The 19,309-nt window shown below is 36.7% G+C and overlaps 1 protein-coding gene across 2 annotated transcripts in view; it reads right to left on the bottom strand.

The window, feature by feature from the left end:
- Positions 1-10,690: 10,690 nt before the first annotated feature.
- The window catches only part of PLPP4 (phospholipid phosphatase 4), a 227,514-nt gene continuing 218,895 nt past the window's right edge, over positions 10,691-19,309 (bottom strand). For both annotated transcript variants that reach the window (XM_043988922.1, XM_043988921.1), the window contains one exon: positions 10,691-16,562. In XM_043988922.1, coding sequence (XP_043844857.1) covers positions 16,363-16,562 — 200 coding nt within the window. In that variant the 3' untranslated portion in view covers positions 10,691-16,362. The remainder of the gene's footprint in view (positions 16,563-19,309) is intronic.

Genomic DNA, 19,309 nt, shown 5'->3' on the forward strand with positions numbered 1-19,309 from the left:
ATATATATATACACATACACATATATACACATATATATACATACACATATATATACATATATATACATACACATACACACACACACACACACACACACACACACACACATTGACACTCAGAAAACAGTCCCAGATTTGAGAAATGCAAAGATTAAATGCAATCTGTATCTTAATTTTGAATGGGACTAAACTATTTATTAATAACAGTTTTTTTAATAAGTTAGATCAAGTGAATACTCTCATATTAACCATCCATAAGGTATGCTTCAAAGAAGTAATTTATTCTGATGAGCACAATCTTCCCTTCCTGTAGCACTTCCCTCCATTACATGGCCATATGGTTCCTATCTCCAAAGCTGCCATCTCTCCAGTGACTAAATAAGCCCTATCACCAGCTCTCCCCAGTTGAAGTGCTAGTGTTGGTAGGTAGAGTATAGTGGAGTTCTGTGGTTGCACCACTTCCCCCAACCTAGCCAGGAATCAAAGTCTATTCTAGGTTCTCAGCTTCGTCTCCAAAAAGACTACCCTGTTAAAGGCCCAGCACAGAGGGGTAGCTTCCCTCCTTCCATCCATTCAGACAATTCCCCGTGCTGACACTTAAGCAGTTATTCTCAAACCAATGGGAATGAATTCAGAATTCCTGCAGTTGAGAGCCAAGAGACTTCCCAAGCCATTTGAAAGCCCTCCTAGTCCTCAATCATCTCAAGGATATATCCAGATATCCCAAAGGGAGATACCATCAAAATCCTTCCATCTGCTCCCCCATCAGGGTATCTGTACCCATCCAGAAGTCACAAAGGCATTTAAACATAATCAAAGTCATTAGGCTTCACCACTTTAACCTCATCAAGTTTATCAGGCTTTGTTGAGCCAGCTTCTTCATGAATATGCTTGGTAAATGTGCAAAGAACTCCAGACCAATGCTGAAGATGATGAGCCAACCTGTGATTTTAAGCTTTTTGAGGGTAAGGACTGTGCTCAATGTACATTTGTCCTTCCCAGTGCCCTCCATACAGTAAGCCTGTTAGAAAAAAATAATGTTTAACTGAACTCAAGTCAGGGCTTCTTTTGCCCATCAGAAATCCCCTACAAGATGTCCAAATATTCACTGAGACTCAACACCAGCTACTTCCATTTTCTGCAACAACAAAGAACATAGATAAGAAAAATTCATGTATCATCATCACTCACCTTGACCTTCCTCAGACTTCTGGAGTAGCTTGATAGAAGCCAGATCACTGGTTTAGGAGGGAATAGTCACTGCCTTGCTTCAAACACAAGGAAGGTAGCTGGAACAAGATGAGGAAGCAAGGAGTGCAGAAGAACCAAGATTTGATTGTTCATGGTTTTCTAATTTCAGTATTTCCCTCAACCCCATTGCCCAGCATCTCTCTTCCTTAAGCCAGTTTTGCTGATCTTGTTTCCCTTCAGGTCTTCCTCAAGATACTCATTAGCTTGCTCTCTGTTGCATTTTCCTCTCCCCCTCTCCCCTTCTCCCCACCCCCTCTGTCTCTGTCTGTCTCTCTCTGTCTGTCTCTGTCTCTGTCTCTGTCTCTCTCTCTCTCATTTACACCTGCTCAATCTTTCCCCAGGTGCAGGGTCCAACCATTCTCCCATAAAAATCAATGTGTGGCTTCTACAACCCACACCTGTAGCCAATAAGGCCAATCAAAAAGACACTTGTATACAACACTTTGCTTCTGTATTTTGGGTCCCTCTTGTTCCCTGTTACATTCATTCTGGATTTCTCTCCTTTAGTTCCAGAGTCTTCTTACAAATGAACAGTTGACTTGCTTCCCTCATCTTCTGTTTCTGCCATGTTCCTTTTGAATGGGATGCTGCTTTCTTTCAGAGTGATGACATATTGGTATAACTGGAAAGAAAACACTAAATACTGAAGAAAAACACATATATAACACTAGTCATTACTTTGTTAATGTTCGTTGGCTGTATTTCTCAAATGCACAGTTAGAAATTACATAGTGATTTTCACAACATTTAATTTTGATTTTTTCCCAAACAGCAAACCCTTCCTCCATGTCTCAAGACATGAAAAAGGACCAATTATACAAAATCATAACACTGGGTCTAGATTCAATCCTACATATAATCTAGTCCATGCCCCTTATTTAACAGCTTAGGAAACTGAGGCCCAGTGAAGGAAAATCACTTCAGGTCACAGAGCATGTTAGTGGCTGAACCCAGAGATATAGCATAATATAGTAGCTAGTAGATCCAGGTTCAAATTATTGCTATGAAAATTATTAGATGTATTACCCTGGGCGATTCATTTTGTTTCTCTTGACCTCTATTAAAAAATGTGGGTAATAACACTGGAGCTACTTTTCTCATAGGATTATGATGTGATGAAATCCTTTTCTAAACTTCAACATGCTTTCTCAATGTGAACATCAACAACAATAATAACTATGATTATTACTGATGGTAGTGATGTTGTTATTAAAATTAGCTAGATCATCCTAACTTCCCATCCAGGGGATTTTCCACCATACCCTGTTGTCTTTTACAAGAAAATTTGGATGCAAATCAATGAATACTTAAAATGGTTTCCCATCAACACTCACTGAGTCAGGAAATAAAGGAAGCAACCTACAGATAGTTGAAACTGAGGAAAGGATTTCTGACAACCATTCCTGATCTCTTGGATTTTTTTTTTATGGTTCAAACCACAAGATATGTAAGGCACCAGGTGCAGTTGAGCTATGGCACAGGGTAGAAAACTTGTAGCTAAAATAGCTGTGATTTGCCTAGAAAACTTCCCCAAGCTCCCATTATACTCAATTCCTTGATTATAAAGTACCTCAAATTTTCTAGGGAATTTACTTCCACCAAAACAGTCACAAAATAGTGCTAAAAATTGGAGAACAAATAAAAATATGAAAAATATAAATAGTAATATTTAAATAATAGGGAAGTGATGCCAGGGAAATTTCACAAAATTTTTTTAGGTTAAAGCAATCCTGATGTCTAGCAATAGAAGCATTATGCCCACTGAATGGTCAATGATATTTCCAGCACAGTCACTAGTCCATATCACTTATATGAACCATCTAAATTAAAACACCTAAGAGATCATAGCCCTCTTATATGCAACCTACCCAGAGGCTTAACTTGATACCTGGACTCACTGAAAGGATAATACTATCTTTTCAGTGTTCCCAGATTTGCCTGTCAAAATGTCCCCCTCTTTAGGAGTCCTGTTATGGGGATAATGTCAAATTTTGTTTACTTTAGAGACTTCTATTGAGGGACTACCATTTTATTTTACTGGGTTTATATGAAGACTCCTCTAGGGACTAAGAATCATCACCAAAGAGGTCAAGGTATTCCATTTTCTTTAAGTAAATTCCTAGACTTAACTATTATAAATGATAGGTTGTCAATAATCATTTGTTAAGTATCTCCTATGTGCCAGGTACTGTGCTAAATACTGGAGATAAATATAAATAAATTTGTGTTTGTGTGTGTGTGTGTGTGTATGTGTGTATGTATGTGTGTTTGTATACACACACAAATATACACACATGCATACATTCATATATATACACACATACATAAGCACATATGCATAGAGAAAGCTTCCAGTGTTTCTCCATTATAAGTAATATTAGTTCTTGGTTTTGAATGGATATTTTTGATCATATTAAGAGTACCTCTTCTATCTTTACTCTTCTTTCTCCTTTTTTAATTTTTATTTATTTATTTTTATCCTTACTCTTCTTAATGTTATTTCTTAAACATAATTGAATACTGCATTTTGTCAAAGTCTTTTTGGCACCTACTGATATAATGTTCACATATAAATATCAAGTTTTATTTGTTTTTTTTCTGAAGGTATTGTTTGTAATATATACTATGTAAAGTTATATGTAATCATATAATTATAGATGCAGAGTAGTTAGATGGCTATATTTTGGTATCATTTTGACACGGGTTCAAATCCTGATTCTAATATACATTGTTTGAACCTGAAAAAGTCACATAAAGTTTCTGAAATTCAAGAAGATCCCCAGGATTTATAAGCTAAGTCATGGATAGTTTGTACTGTGGAGACTTCCCACAATAAGAGTTCCATATGCTAATGAAATTTCAGAACTTTGGTACTAGAATCCTGATATAGTTCACTGATCTTTTTGTTTTTTTCATAATGTTTGTCCATCTTAGCTACCTGGGAACTTAAAGGAGGTTTTATAAAATAACCAGACAGGTCAGTCAAAGCTTAAAGTGAGAGGCCTTTATTATAGATAACACATTATAATTCACATGCACAAAAGAAGACTTAAAGAAACACTAGGATCAAGTACCCAGAGGAAAGGTCAACAAGAACAGTTCAGCAACAACCTCACACCAGAATAAGAGAAGGGATACAACCAAGGTGGCTAAATGATCAAAGGAAGGGCCATAGGCTTTAAAAGGAAAGAATGTTTTCCCCCCTCAGGTATAGTTGGTTGGCTTACTATGTCTGATATCAGGAGGTAGTCAGAGTGATATTAGCTGAGGATTGAGCAGCAAGGTCCCAGCTAAACCAGCATGGGATGAGGGTAGTGGTGGTATGAAGCTTTCTAGATAATTCTAGAAAAGGGCAGAAAGAGGGGCCACATCTCCATCAGTGGCAGTCCGCCACGAGTCACTTGGCCCAAAAAGTCATGGAAAAAAATTTTTTTACTCTCACAACATGGTTAATTATGTGAAATATTTTCATAATGTTAAACCATCAAAAGATCCAACTTTGTTATAATGAATAATGCTTTAAGTCTATTTCTATATTGTCAAGTAATACTTTACTAGACATTTTTGCATCAATTATTAATAACATGAATCTCATAGTTCTCTGCTTTATTCCTCTCTGATTTGGAAATCAGAATCATATTTGCCTCATAAAAGGAGTCAGGTAGAGTGCTTTGTCTACTTTTGAGGACAATTTAAGTAGGGATTAATTAGTCTTTAAGAGTTTGATAGCATTCATTTACAGATTTATCTGGCTTATGGTTCTGAAAATTAATTTATGGTATTCAATTTCTCCTCAGATGGAGTTGATTAAATTCTTTACTTCCTGTTTTATTAATGTTGGTACTTTGTACTTTTGTTGATATTCATTCATTTCTCTTTAAATTCTAAGTTTTGATGATTTAAAACTGAGCACAGCAGATTCTTATAATTCTCTTCCTATCTCTTGATAGTTGTGAATTGGTCCCGTTCATTTAAAAAATTTTGGCAATTTGATTTTTGATGATTTAATCAAATATTATTAATATGTTGATTTTATTGTTCTCTTTAAATTTTTGTTGTTGTTGTTCACTAAAACAGACTATTTTCAACTGGATCTATTTTTCTCAATTTTCAAAATGTCTTAATCTCTTAATTTATTGATCTTGAAACAATTTTTAAACTGCATGCTCAGTTCATGAAAATTGTTTTCTTAATATGTTTTCAGAAGCAGTTTTTCTTTTAGAAGACCCTTTTGAATTCTCATTTTGTTATTCATGTTATTTTCTGTAATTATTTTTTCCATTAGTCTCTATTTATATTGATATATTCTGTTAATATTTCCTTTATTATCATGTTCATTCTTTAATGCTCTATTATGGATATATTTACTCTTGCTGGCTTTTTGCATTTATTTTTTAGTTCATTATGCCCTAGCATATGATCAATTTTTGAAAAGAAACTGTGTTGTACTGAGAAACAAATATACTTTTTTCATATTCTTATTCAATAATCACTGTGGTTCTGTTAAATTTAGCTCCTCCAACATTTTATTCAGATCCATAATTTTTGTCTTGTTTAAGGACAACATAGCATAGTGGATGGAATGTTAATCTTGACATACACAGTGAAATTTGGAAGAGTGTAGGATTTGGGGGAAAGGTAATGAGTTGTTTTGGACATTGATTTTGAGATGTCTACCAGATGTTCAGCTCATGATGTCCAGTAGGCAGTTGGTGATGTGAAACTGGAGGTCAGGAGCAAGGTTAGGGCTACATAAATATATCTGAGAATTTTCTGCCCAGACAAAATGCCTCACTATCTCCCATGGCCACATCTAAGCTATGATTCTTTAACTCTACTTTTATTATTATTCCCTTCCAAAAATAACATTTTCACCTAGCTTACAAGCAAGTGTGATGAAGGATCCTCTTACACCTCTTTGTTTGAAGGAATTTTATCTGTAGTGCTTCACTCCAAAAAAATATTAATACAGTTCCTTCCAACTCTAGAGTACTCCATGATCTAATTTCCTTTCATATGTTTTGCCTATAAGTGCTCTTTTCTTTGTTTTCTCCATTGCCTTTATACAAGGCAAGACTTCTAAGAGACAACAGGCTTATCTCCTCTTTTGCCCAGTCTAGATAAAACAGGGCTTCTGGGTCCTTCTTTGTTAGAAAGACTTCCAGTTGTACTTTGCCATGCCCAGAAGTATTTATTCAAAAAAGAGGCAGTGTGGTACACAAGAGGGAACATTTGTTCTAGAGGGAGATAATCTATCTTTTCCAAATCACACTTAATGGGCTTTCTTCATAAATGTTCTGTTTTCTCTCAATAATCCTCAGACAAGCAAGGCTTCTAAAAAATACTAATCTTGAAAGCATGTCAACAACATATGCTTATAAACATTCTTGCATATATTTATACAATTTGGACTGTGTCTTTCTTTGGTTTCTTCTGTATAATACATTTATACATGAAATAGCATGTTTACTCACCTCCAGTTTCTTTAGTAGGAATAATTAAAATTCCTTCCTCCTATTAAAATAATTGCTTTTGTTCATTGGTGGCTAAGTTAAGATTTATAGAACATGATATTTGGGGGATAGAACTAACATTACTTAGTTCAGGGGTTCCCTTTATTTCTCATAGTTAATCAACAGTTTTGCAAATTGGGACTATTTTCCCATGGTATGTGAAAGGCTTTTTCCTGGTGATTTCTGAGATTTTTCCTTTAATGCTGAATGGGACCATATTCACTACTATATTTCAGGATGAATTGAATTTGAGGTTCTTGTTTTCCATTCTGCAAATTGTATCAGTCTGTTTTTGGACCAGTATTTTTTATAACTAGTCAAGCTTAATGTTTTATTGTGTTTTTCTGGATGACTAATAATTCTCAGATTATGTTGAGTTGTTATACCTTTGAAGTCAATTCTTTGGCTTGTAGAGATTTCAACAGCCCTTCCTATATGTCTTTCTTATATTCTTTCCTTAATCTCAGTATTTTTGAATTCTGAATCTCCTAGTAATTTTGTTTTCAATGTCTACTGCCTTACTGAGTTTTCCCAATGAGTGATTGTTTCAATTGTAGTAACTATTTCATTAAAGATATCCAATTTCTATCCTGTTTTTTTTTCCTTTGTAGAATATCTGAATAACTCAGAAATTCTTGACTGGTTTAATCATTTCTACAGGCATATTTGAATTGTTTTTACAGTATGATTTCTCTTTCTTTGAGGTTTCACATATTTCTTTTATCCCATATTTATTCATCACACCAGTATTTCTTTGCTTATCATTTGCTCATTTTTTCAATCTCTACTGATTTTTGTGAGCTTTTCCTTATGATAAATTATTTGTTGTTCCCTCTTTATTGTTTTTCTAATTTTACTTTATTTTGGTACATTTATTACTCTTTTGAGTTGACAAAGAGCAGTTGGGCTTAGATATGATCTCTTATGCATTCATTTTGCCAGATGCCCTAATATATCCTTAATAAATTTGGTAATCTGGTTCTTTGGCCCATAGGGCATTGGAAGCAGTAGAACTGAAGGAGATTTGGAGACAAGGGGACAGTTAAAAGGCAGAAAGCCTCTAAACAACAATAGAAGCCATATCCTAATGTTCAGGGAGAAAATTAAAAACAGCAACCCATAAACAAAAATTAAAGAGCAGACCAAGAATTATATCACCACACTCTGTAATGATGATCTTTATTACAATGACTCTGAAGCATCAAGAGAAGGTTGTTTGTGAAATGTCTCCTTTTACTGGTTGCTGTGGCCAAAGATGTAAGAGTAGGGGTTATATTGGTAGGTTGTATAGGACCTGGATTTATGAAGACATGGAGCTGAGAACCAAATTTGATCCTTACCATCACTGTGAGCCTTAGTTTCCTTATCTAATAGAATACAAGCTCCTATCAGGGCACTGACTGTCTCATTTTGGTAATTTTATTGTCTAAACCTAGCCTAGCACTTGGCATATAATAGGTGCTTAATAAATTTTTGTGAATTCATTGATTGATCTTCAAAATCCAGATAACTACAGTGCCTAGCTGACAGAATTATTGGGCAACTTGATGGGAAAGTTTTTTGATGTATAGCATATAATTAGAAGAAGAAGAAGAAGAAGAAGAAGAAGAAGAAGAAGAAGAAGAAGAAGAAGAAGAAGAAGAAGAAGAAGAAGAAGAAAGGAACAAGCATTTATTGAATATCTCATATTCTAGGCACTATGTTAAGCCCTTTAAAATATTATCTTATTTGAACCTTACAACGAATCTTTGAGGAAAGTGCTATTATAATCCTCATATTACAGTTAAAGAAACTAACATGAGCAGAGGCAAAATGACTTTACCAGGATCACACAGCTAAAAGGATCAGATTTGAACTCATATCTTCCTGACTCTAGGTCCAGCACTCTATCTACTGCACTACTTACTTATACACACACTTACACACATATGTATTGGATAGGTGCTGAGAATGGATAAGAGGTTAAGAAATCCTAGAACTGATTAGTCAGCATAGACAACATTTAGTAATCACTCAGCACTTCCATTGATCTAATCCTTGCTACACAAATCCATCTCTTTGCTAATAATAGTCTTTCTGTGATGTATCTTGATCTCAATCAACTGAATTCTGTACATGGGTTTTTCCTGAATATAAAATGAGAAACAATACATGGACAATTTAATTGACACATTAGTGCTCCTGAAATATATATATATACATATATATATATATATATATATATATACACACACATACACATACACACATATGCACACACATATATGTGTGCATATATATATATATATATTTTTTAAAGCCCTCTAGGGTATCCTCTATGATGAATTTATAGGAAATGTAGACAAGAAGCACACAGGATGAGAGGCTTGAAGTGGCAGCCATTTGAATCAATGGACAAAGTGCCCACATAAATGAAATCAGTACTCTGCCAGAGTACCGATCAATCAAGATGTATTTAATAAGCATCTATTGTGTACTAGATTAATGCTACTGAGGATAGGAAGTTGAAAATGACTCAGTACCTGCCCTCAAGGAACTTAGAGCCAATTGGGGGAACCTTGGCATAAAGAATAGAGAATTTACAAAACAGAGGATAAAGAACATGCTAAATAAGTAAAAGATAATTTGTTGGTGAGGGGAGCAGGGGAAAGGACAAATGACTGGGGAAATCAGGACAACCCATTGTAGCAGGTGAATTGAAAGATAACCAGAAATTTTAAGAATAAGAGGTGAGAAGAGAGTGCATTTCAGGCATAAGGGACAGCTTGTAAGAAAAAGAAAAATGGCACAGAGCCAATAAACCTGAGACAGTGGTTATAAATTTAATTTGTTGAAAGGAGAGAGACTACTGGGGTCACTGCGTCCTTTTTGCAACACAGCAGCATAGCTCTGTGGGTCTGGTTGCCTGTATGGTTTTCTAGGTATTCTTTCAGTTTTGTGTAGGGGTTCTGCTATAAATTATTTAAGGTCCTAAGCACAGAATACCTTCAAAGACTGCAGAGATGACTCTGTCACAAATTAGCAACAACTGCACCCACAGTGAAGACCCTCTTTAATCACCCCATTCACTCTGCAATGCCTCCATTGGTAGTCACAAGATACTGGTGGTTAGTGGTGATGAGGCTCTAATGTTGTACTACTTTAGACAGTAAATTCTTAATGGGCAAGAATCTTTCCCATTTACTATTTTGCCCATGTTACCATGGAGTCTTAACGATTGCTATTAAATGCTGATGAAGGGATAATAGCCTTGCCACGCTGCCTAATTCATGTTTCAAATGCTCTAATGGTAAAATATGCTTAGGGAAAATATAGTCCCAGGTAAGAGTTGCCCCATTTTAGAAATGACTGCTCTTAATGGTATAATAAAGTGACCTCACTCCAGAACTAATAGGTTTGAGGAGAAGTCTGACTCATGGGAAAATAAAGTTCCATTTGCAGGATCTTCCCTCCACCCAGTGGCATCTATCCCTTTTCTCATTTATTGTTGTTACTGCCAGTTATTTTTTTCTTTCTTCTAAAGAAAAATTAATTCCTTATTCAGGTTCCCCCTTATACCCAGCCTATTTGGTTTTTGTGTGACTGAACATGGGCTGCTTCTCCTGGGGTCTTTTCTGTACGGATACCACACAATTGAATCCTAAGTGGCTCACAAACCTTTGTTTCACCAGCATCATTTGTAATATGTTACTTTGGCAGTGGTCTGCTTTGGTACTGAAGTCACTCTTGCATCAGCTGCCAAAGGATGCCTCTTCCCCTAGTTTTCTTTCTACTCTTTCTTTTATGACTTACAAGGAGTCTCTTTCTTCAGCTGCCTGCCTCCCCCTCACTAAATTCTTTTGAATCTGCTTTTCCTGTTCAGCTTGTGTCGCTGACTTGCCCCCCTCCTCCCCCGCCCCAAGCCCCAGCTGTCAGCAGCCGCAGCATCTGGGGAATGATAAACACCTCACAGAGGCTTTTGTTATCCTTATGAAAAGCAGTAGGAAAAATTTATTATAACACAAATTCAATCATCTTATCAAAAGGACCTGGGATCCTTCTGAGAATAAATTGTGTAACCTTCAACCAGTGGCTGGCAGTAATTAGTACAGGTACTGTAATCATTGTATAGCTGCTGGCCAAGCCCTTTGGGTTCATGATGTAATGAATCACTGTTCTCCACCAGCCACACTAATATCATCATATCTACTGCATACTTATAAAAGCTTGGAATTCTTGTTGAAGGAGTCTGCTTATAACTGAACAGGGTATATGTTGATTAAGGTGTTCAGCTTTTTCCTAATATTAATTACAAAGAGAAGGTTAAAAAGAAATGAGTACGAATGAATCACAGATGCTTCATGGGAGGCAGTACTATGTAGCAGGCAGGCTTTCAGTTAGGAAAACATGAGTTCAAGTTCTGACTGTGATACATACTAGCTATGTGCCCACGGCAATTTATTTAAATTTTTGGTGCCCCAGGCAACTCTCTAAAACTATAAATCACACATGAGTTGTGATCTACACAGGGAAAGGATTTTCCACAGGGAAAGTTCCTTATATTGATGAAATCATAGGTAAAAAACAAAGAAATTCTACAAATGCAAGGTATTATCATTATGTAATGATAACCAGTGAAGAAAGAAATACAGTATTTTCAATTTATTTAATTTTACTATATCCTCCCTTTAGTTGCATTCTGCTCTGGTATATTATAAAAATAATTAACAATCATAGAGCACTTTAAAGTTTACAAAGCACTTCACATACATGTCCTCATTTGCTTTTCTCAACAGTAGGTACTATTATTCTTCTCATTTTTCAGATTAAGAAATTGAGTCAGTTAAGAGGTTTTCCCAGGGTCACACAGTCAGTAAGTGTCTGAGGAGGGGCTCAAACTGAGGTCTTCCTGACTCTCAGCTCAGTGCTTTTCCCACTCTATATACACCATTGCTTCTTTTCATGGGATGGAGGTGACCTTGGGTTCTCAAAAACTAGGCTGGTAGAGCACAAGCCTACAAATCAAGAAAGGCATCAAGAGATTATGTATATTGTATAATCGTCAGGAAATGATGCTTGGAGAGACCCATCACTAAAAGGGTAGTCACAGGATATATGAGGAGGGGTGCTTGGGAGAAGGAACTGTAGGGCAGACACTTGACAACTCATGCAGACCATTATGATCTGTAAGTGTAAGTTCCTTGATGGGAGGGATTTTTTTATACCCAGTGCCAAGCAAAGGGCCTGACACAAAGTAAGTGCTTATGCAATGCTTGTTGAGTTGAGTTCATTGAAGGTAATATCCAAGTAGCTAAAACCACAAATCTTGGTTAAAAGCTTTAAAAAAATTACTATATGCCCAAGATCCCTTTGAGTTTTGTGCTGTTGGCACAAATAACCTACAATATTAAGATACATTAAGACGGGGCCCTTCTTTAGTTTTTTGTGATTCTGCCAACAGGTTATTGGAAGTATTGTACTAAATATAAAAGACCACACCCAATAACAAAACCATTAGAATATAAGCTTCTTGAGGGCAAGGGATGTTTTTGTTTTCTTTCTGTTTGTATTTCTATTTCCAGCACTTAGCAGAGTGCCTGACAAACTGTAAACACCTAATAAATCATAGTTGACTGACAAATAATAGATGTCACTAGAACGCACCCCCTTAAACAAAATCAACAAAAACTCATCAGTGGCCTAGGAATTTCTATGACAGTCTGCTGAAATACAGAAAGATATTGTCAGTGCATTTCAAGCTCTGACCAGGGAGAAGGTACTCTGGGTGCCAGTTCTTAGAAATATCCCTAGAGTGAAAAATAATGTGTCAGGCTACTGTTGTTTGATAAAAATAACCCTTAAAAACGCTGAACTCTCTTTGCATGACTTTATATTCGCAAAGCAAATTCTGATCTCTAACTTCATTGCCCAAGTGGACCTAACTACCAGGACACGTTAAATACTTTGGGCAAATAATTGAACTTGGTTTTTGACTAGAGATATTGCCTGTTAAAAATAATGAAATTATATTCCTTCTCCTAAATAACTCTTGTGAGTTTGGCTAGCATGAACCAATTCCACTTCTATGTGTTTGTAAAATTAAGTTTCTGAGTCTGTACAACTGAGGCCCAGATGAAGGACTCCCAGGGGAGCTGTGTGACAGACTGCCTCCTGCCCTTGGTTCTAATTCCTCATTGTAAAAAAGTGGAGAATCTCATAAAATTGGCTTTTCAGTTATCATCAGTCATTAATTTTCACTGTGATCTGATGATCCAAGTGGCATTTCCAAGTGATTCCTGCTACCCAGGGACCAGTAGAATTTTCCCCCAGAGATCTCTGGACACACAGAGATAGAATCATACTCCTGGATTCTGAATCCCATAAAAGGAAAACCCAGGAATATACACAAATCCATCAAAAAAGTTAATGTGAGAAAGTAGGACCCTATCACAAATGCAGGAGATGCACCAGAGCCCCCAGCTTCACCACAATGTGTTATCTAGGAATTATACCAGCAAAAAAACAAGGCTACAAATATTTAATCTCTTCTGAACAAATGTCCAGCCCTTTAAAAATCATCAGCCAAAAGAAATTTCTGTCCCCTTCTTGCACTCTGTTAGTGTTTATTTGCTGCCTTCAACCATTCCCTGATGGCAGTGATAGGGAGCAGTTGGTCCCACTGTCCTGCATGAGCAACTTTTGTGTTTATTTCTTTCCAAACTGACAATTTATATGGGGAGCCAGTATTCACTGTTGCATTTACATCTAAGTTTTCCACAAGCTTATTTACTAAGGTTGCTGATCTATTGATACCATTCATTCTTTCCTCTGCTCTCCTCAAAAGGTGTAGACACCCACAGACACTCAGCCTTAACAGGCTGTTGGCTTTTACTATTGTCTTGCTTTCATTTTGTCATGTTATTATATTTTAAGCAAGCTATTTTGTATATCAAAATGCATTCTTAAGACTAAATCATTGATATCTCATGTTCAAAAAAAAAAGAAAATTTGCAAAGGTACAAAAATCCACATTCATGTGCTGCTTTATTGGTGCACACAGCATTACATTTCCTTCACATTAATAGAGCATGAAATTAAAATACATGGAGCCACAAATGTGCCTTTTCTATGTTGGCTTGAGCTGGTAATGATTGCTTCTAATGATCCTTCTTGAAGTTTCCTGTTATTATGCTCATCATAACTTTAATTGCTCTTTAATCAAACTCTTCTATGCCCTTTTTGAAGACTTTCCTTTTAATGATGTCCATTAAAAGTCCTCAATTCTTTGCTGGCTTTCAAGTCCTTTCTGACCATTCACTCCAAAATAGAAGTAGGCTGCATGTACATTTCACTCTTTAATTTCATTGTAAATCTTTCACATCTCTGCTAAATAGGGAGCTATTGTTCATTAGACCTAAGTAAGCCCTTCTGATTCTTCATCCAAAGCCTCAGGTTAAGTAGGTTCTGCTGGCCACATCCCACTGAAAAATCACATCAAACGTCCTTTGTTCATCAAATTTGAATGTAATTTCTAAAAATTTCTGAGCAGAAGAGGGAAGGATTTCATTAGCCTAGGAAACTCTCAGTGTGGAACCTCCCTCCATCAATGCATATCAGCACTCACCTGTAATTTATAGTATTATAGAATCATTTAGGAGCACTGAGAGGTTAAATAACTTTCCCATAGTTCCTTAGCTAGAAAGTCTCAGCAGCAGGATCAGAATCCAGGTCTTCCTGATGCTGAGGCCTACTTTAACCAGTACACCAACCTGCCTCTCATTGCATCAGAATATAGTTAATTATTCTTGTAGTTTTCTAAATATTTGGCCTAAACAAATTTCTCTGTATATTGATTTCTTTTTGGTTTCTAAAATTCTTTTCTACTGTGAAGGAGAAAATATTTTGAAGAATTGACTTGATTAATTAAAGGCCAAAGTCAGTTAATTATAAGTCATCTCCTCCTGAGAGGAGTTCTTATCTCACCACATGGCTACAGATCTGATGTATATGCAAAAGGAACGCAATTTGTAACTGGCTGCACTGTCCTCACCTAACCTAGCTTGTTCAGCCAATACCTTCTAACCCAGAGTAGGCAGTGGAGAACAAATCCTTCTTGATTTCTCCAGCCAGCTGACAGAGATGGTGGCATGTCCTGCTGTCATGGATCAATTTATAAATCTGTTTAGGTCTTTTCAAACCATAGTTTGTTTAGCCAGCTACTGGAAAGTGACATTCTTTTGGACGTTAACTGGTTTTGCTGACATTCCATAGTTATAGGAGCCACAAGGTATGCTCCCAAATGTACTTAGCTGAATGTAGTAGTATCTCTTTTAAAAAGTTGGTTGAGAATTAGCATTCTGCTCTATACCAAGTGTGTACATGGACTGCTGTGCCTAGACAACCTGAAAAGCGAAAAAAGGAATATCGAGGAATCCAAATGCTTCTCTTAGGCTGTTGCTTGAGTTATTAACATTCCAAAACACCTCTACAAAGCAGGAAACAGAAACTAGTTGTCCCATCGGGGGTCCTTTATATCTGGGAAGGCATTTAGCATTACAGAGAACTCAGAACTCAAAGGCAGGGGACTGTGATACCAGACCTGTCTCATTCTTTTTTGGTGACCTTGAGCTTCTGGTTCAGTTCTCCCTTAAAGGCTCCATTTCTGTTCAGTAAAATGGACAACAGGATATCATACTATTGTGTTCAGAATGGTCACACAAATCATCAACTCCTGAAAAGGGGCTGTGGGGAACTGTGACCTTAGTTATTGGCTTCTTGACCTAATAAATAAGACATTTCAGGGACCAGATTCCTGGATGAAGGATTCTGGAAAATGGGCAGCCCCAGAAAACAGAGGTTCCCCATCTTCTCCATTAGTCCATACTTTTTTTTTTTTGCAGCTGGTGATCTACTCTTGAAGTTACACCATCCCAGTCTCTTCTGAAATGAATGACTCACAGGGCTCTGAAAATGCTGAGATCAAAGCAAAGATTTTTCTGGTCCATCCGAGAAACAGATTCTCTAACAATCTGATGACTCCAAAACCTTCCAAGGCTTCATGGGCTAGAATAGACATCCAGACCACTGAATTACAAAGTGGGCCTTTCAGGCCAGAGGTAGGATGGCCAGGCCTCTTTAAAGTATGATGTTGTCCTTGTTAGTGCTGCCCAATGGGAGGATGAGCACAGGATATTTCAGATAGAGATTTTATTGTTTTACAAGCATGAAAACACAAAAAAGGGCACCATTACATCTAACATTTTAGAGAAAGGAGTTGGCCAAGTGAAGCTGACATCACAGTCACACTTGGATGCTTTCTTTAACACCTGTACTTGGGTTTTGTTTGCTTGCTTGCTTTTTCCTCCCTTAAAACAAAACAAAACATTTTTTTTTCTGTTTTTCTTTGCCAACTCAATTAAATTGAAAATAGATATCTCAAAAAACATTGTAGACTCCAAATGCCAAATGGAAGCAAGAAGGAGAAGATCACTCAAAGGATAACTTTAGAAAACAACAGATGAAAAACATACTATAAGAAATCTTTTCTATGATGTTATGAGGAGGGAAAAGATAGAGGATGTGACCCAGGTTAAAATGTCTCAATGTGCCTGTGCACTAGTCATACTGGTCCTTCTGTTATTCCCTCCAGTGGCATTCCAGAAGCATTATCAGCAGTAGGTCTCTCATCTTTCTTCAGAGAGCTCGGAATCCGAAGACTGACATAAGGTTTATGGCAAGCTGTGTTAGCCAAAGGAGGATAATGCTGTCTGTAGCAAACGTAAGCGAAAATGAGGCCAATTACTCCACCCACGAATGAATCTAGGTAGAAAAAAAAATTTTAAAAGAAGCATATTATGTTTTGAAAGTAGCAAATTATATCTTAGTAAGAGGTAGTAATTAAACTTGGAGTCAGGATGAGTAGTGTTCTATTCCTGGCGGAATTCGTTAGAAATATAATCCTGTATAATGTTTAACCTGTCCGGACTTCAGGTCCTTATCTGTAAAATGAGAGGATCTAACCTGTACCAATTTCATAGGGTTCTGTGAGGATTAAATGAGAAAACATAAGTAAACTGTTCTGTAAACTGTAAAGTATTACATAATTTCTTATTGTGTTGTTCTGAGGAAATAGTACTTTTAAAATTTAAATGTTTTTATTATAAACTTAAAAATAGGGACAGCAAGGTGGCGCAGTGGATAGAGCACTGGCCCTGGAGTCAGGAGGACCTGAGTTCAGATCCAACCTCAGACACTTAACACTGTATGACCCTGGGCAAGTCACTTAACCCCAATTGCCTCACCCCCCTCCCCAAATAAACAAATGCATTTCAATGGAAAAAGAAAAGGAAAATAGGACTATATTTAAAAGTTTGAGTTTCTTTATTAGATGGTTTAAATATCTATTTCTACCTACTATGGTTTGTGGGGTCTGACACACTTATCACTTATTCTCAGTTTACCATTTGACTCATTCTCATATTCCAGAACAATTTTAGGCTATATTTTCATATTTACTTGTTAATTAGTGAAATTGCAACCTGTCTTTCATCAATCAGTTTGTTTCAACCCCCATTCCAGCTTATTAATTATTTCTCATATAAACTTGAGAAACTTCCTTTGTTAATAATAATTATTCCTATCTCTCAATATTAAATCCCTTAACTTCCTAGTATTAAATAAACCTTAATGATACTGAATATGGAATTTGTTAGCAATAAAAGTACTATTAAATTAAGCCATAGATAAATAAGACATAGATGATATTTTGGGAATGAGAAAATCTACAGTTAGAGTCACCTTGAAGCCTCACTTTGATAGCAGAGGACTTTTCTTCACTCCTAGAAATACAAATCCACCATTGATTTCATTCACTACACTGAATAAAGTCTCTCAAGAATCCTTTTCAGTATCTCTTCAAGATAAGAGATTAAGAGATAAATTCAGTGTTTGAGGAAATAAATGACTAGTCCTTTTTATTTCCTTTTTATTTCATAGCTTTAGTTATGAAAGTTACCAGTCTCTCTAGAATACTCTTTAGGCTGCCAATTCCTCATACATTCTTTTTTTTTTTTTTTTTTAGTGAGGCAATTGGAGTTAAGTGACTCGCCCAGGGTCACACAGCTAGTAGTCTGAGGCTGGATTTGAACCCAGGTATTCCTGACTCCAGGGCCAGTGCTCTATCCACTGTACCACCTAGCTGTCCCTAAAAATAGTGCATATATATTCAGGTTTGGTTTTGTTTTTGTGGGGTAATGAGGGTTAAGTGACTTGCCCAGGGTCACACAGCTAGTAAGTGTCAAGTGTCCGAGGCTGTATTTGAACTCAGGTCCTCCTGAATCCAGGGCTGATGCTTTATCTACTGCACCACCTAGCTGACCCCATACATTCTTCATAAAATTATAGAATAGATCATTATAGAGATGGTTATCAAGTATCTAGAAGAGGAAATGGTGATTAGAAACAAAAGGTCAGAATGGCTTTATCAAGAACAGGTCAAGCCAGACTAACCTCATTTCCTTTTTGGATAAGATGAACTAGTAGATGACAAGAATTTCATGGATAGAATTACTTAGATTTTAGCCAAGCTTTTGATAAATTGTCCCTCTCCTGGTGGAGAAGACAGAGATATGTGGAATAGGTGATAATATAATCAGGCAGAATCTAAACTGGCTAGATGGCCAGACTCAAAGAGTAATTAATGACTCAGTGTCAAGATGGCAGGAGGTCTTTATATGAGCATCCTAAGGATTTGTGCTTCACTATGTGTTCTTTAACACTTTATTAATTGGCTGAATTATGACACAGAAGATACCCCCAGCAAACATACAGATGACACAAAGATGGAAGGAATAGTTAACACAGGATGATTGGATCCAAAAGGATCTTGATATGTTAGAGTACTGGACTGAAAGTAATATATGCAATTCAATGAAGATAAATCTAAAGTATTGAATTTGGGTATAAAACTCAACTTTGCAAGCACAATATGGCAGATAGATAATAGTTTCTCTGAGAAGAATCTGGAGGTTTTAGTGAACTGCAAAGTCAATATAAGTCAGTAGTAGGATTTGATGTCCAAAAAGAAAAAAAGCTGATGGGAACTCAGACATCATCAAGAGGGCAGTGTTTTTTTTTTTCTCTCCAGGATTAAGGAGAGGATAGTCTCACTGTGATCTGACCTCATCTAAGTATTGTGTTTAGTTCTGAGCACCAAGGATTTCAGTAAACTATACAGAGGAGAACAAGAAGAATAACTAAGAGCATTGAATCCTTGACATGTGAAGATCAACAGAAACCTAGAGAAAAGAAGTTTTGGGTAGGTGTGTGTGTGTGTGTGTGTGTGTGTGTGTGTGTGTGTGTGTGAGAGAGAGAGAGACAGAGACAGAGACAGAGACAGAGAGACAGAGAGGGAGAGGGAGAGAGAGAGAGACCGAGACAGAGAGAAAGACAGAGAGAAAGAGAAAGGTGGAGAGACAGAGAGAGGAGAAGAGAGGGAGGGGGAGGAGGAGACAGATTGGGAGAGGGAAGAGAGAGGGAGGAAAGTAAAGAGAGAGGGGGAGAGAGGG

The sequence above is a fragment of the Dromiciops gliroides genome, chromosome 2, assembly GCF_019393635.1.
Source record: "Dromiciops gliroides isolate mDroGli1 chromosome 2, mDroGli1.pri, whole genome shotgun sequence".
Lineage (NCBI taxonomy): Eukaryota > Metazoa > Chordata > Mammalia > Microbiotheria > Microbiotheriidae > Dromiciops > Dromiciops gliroides.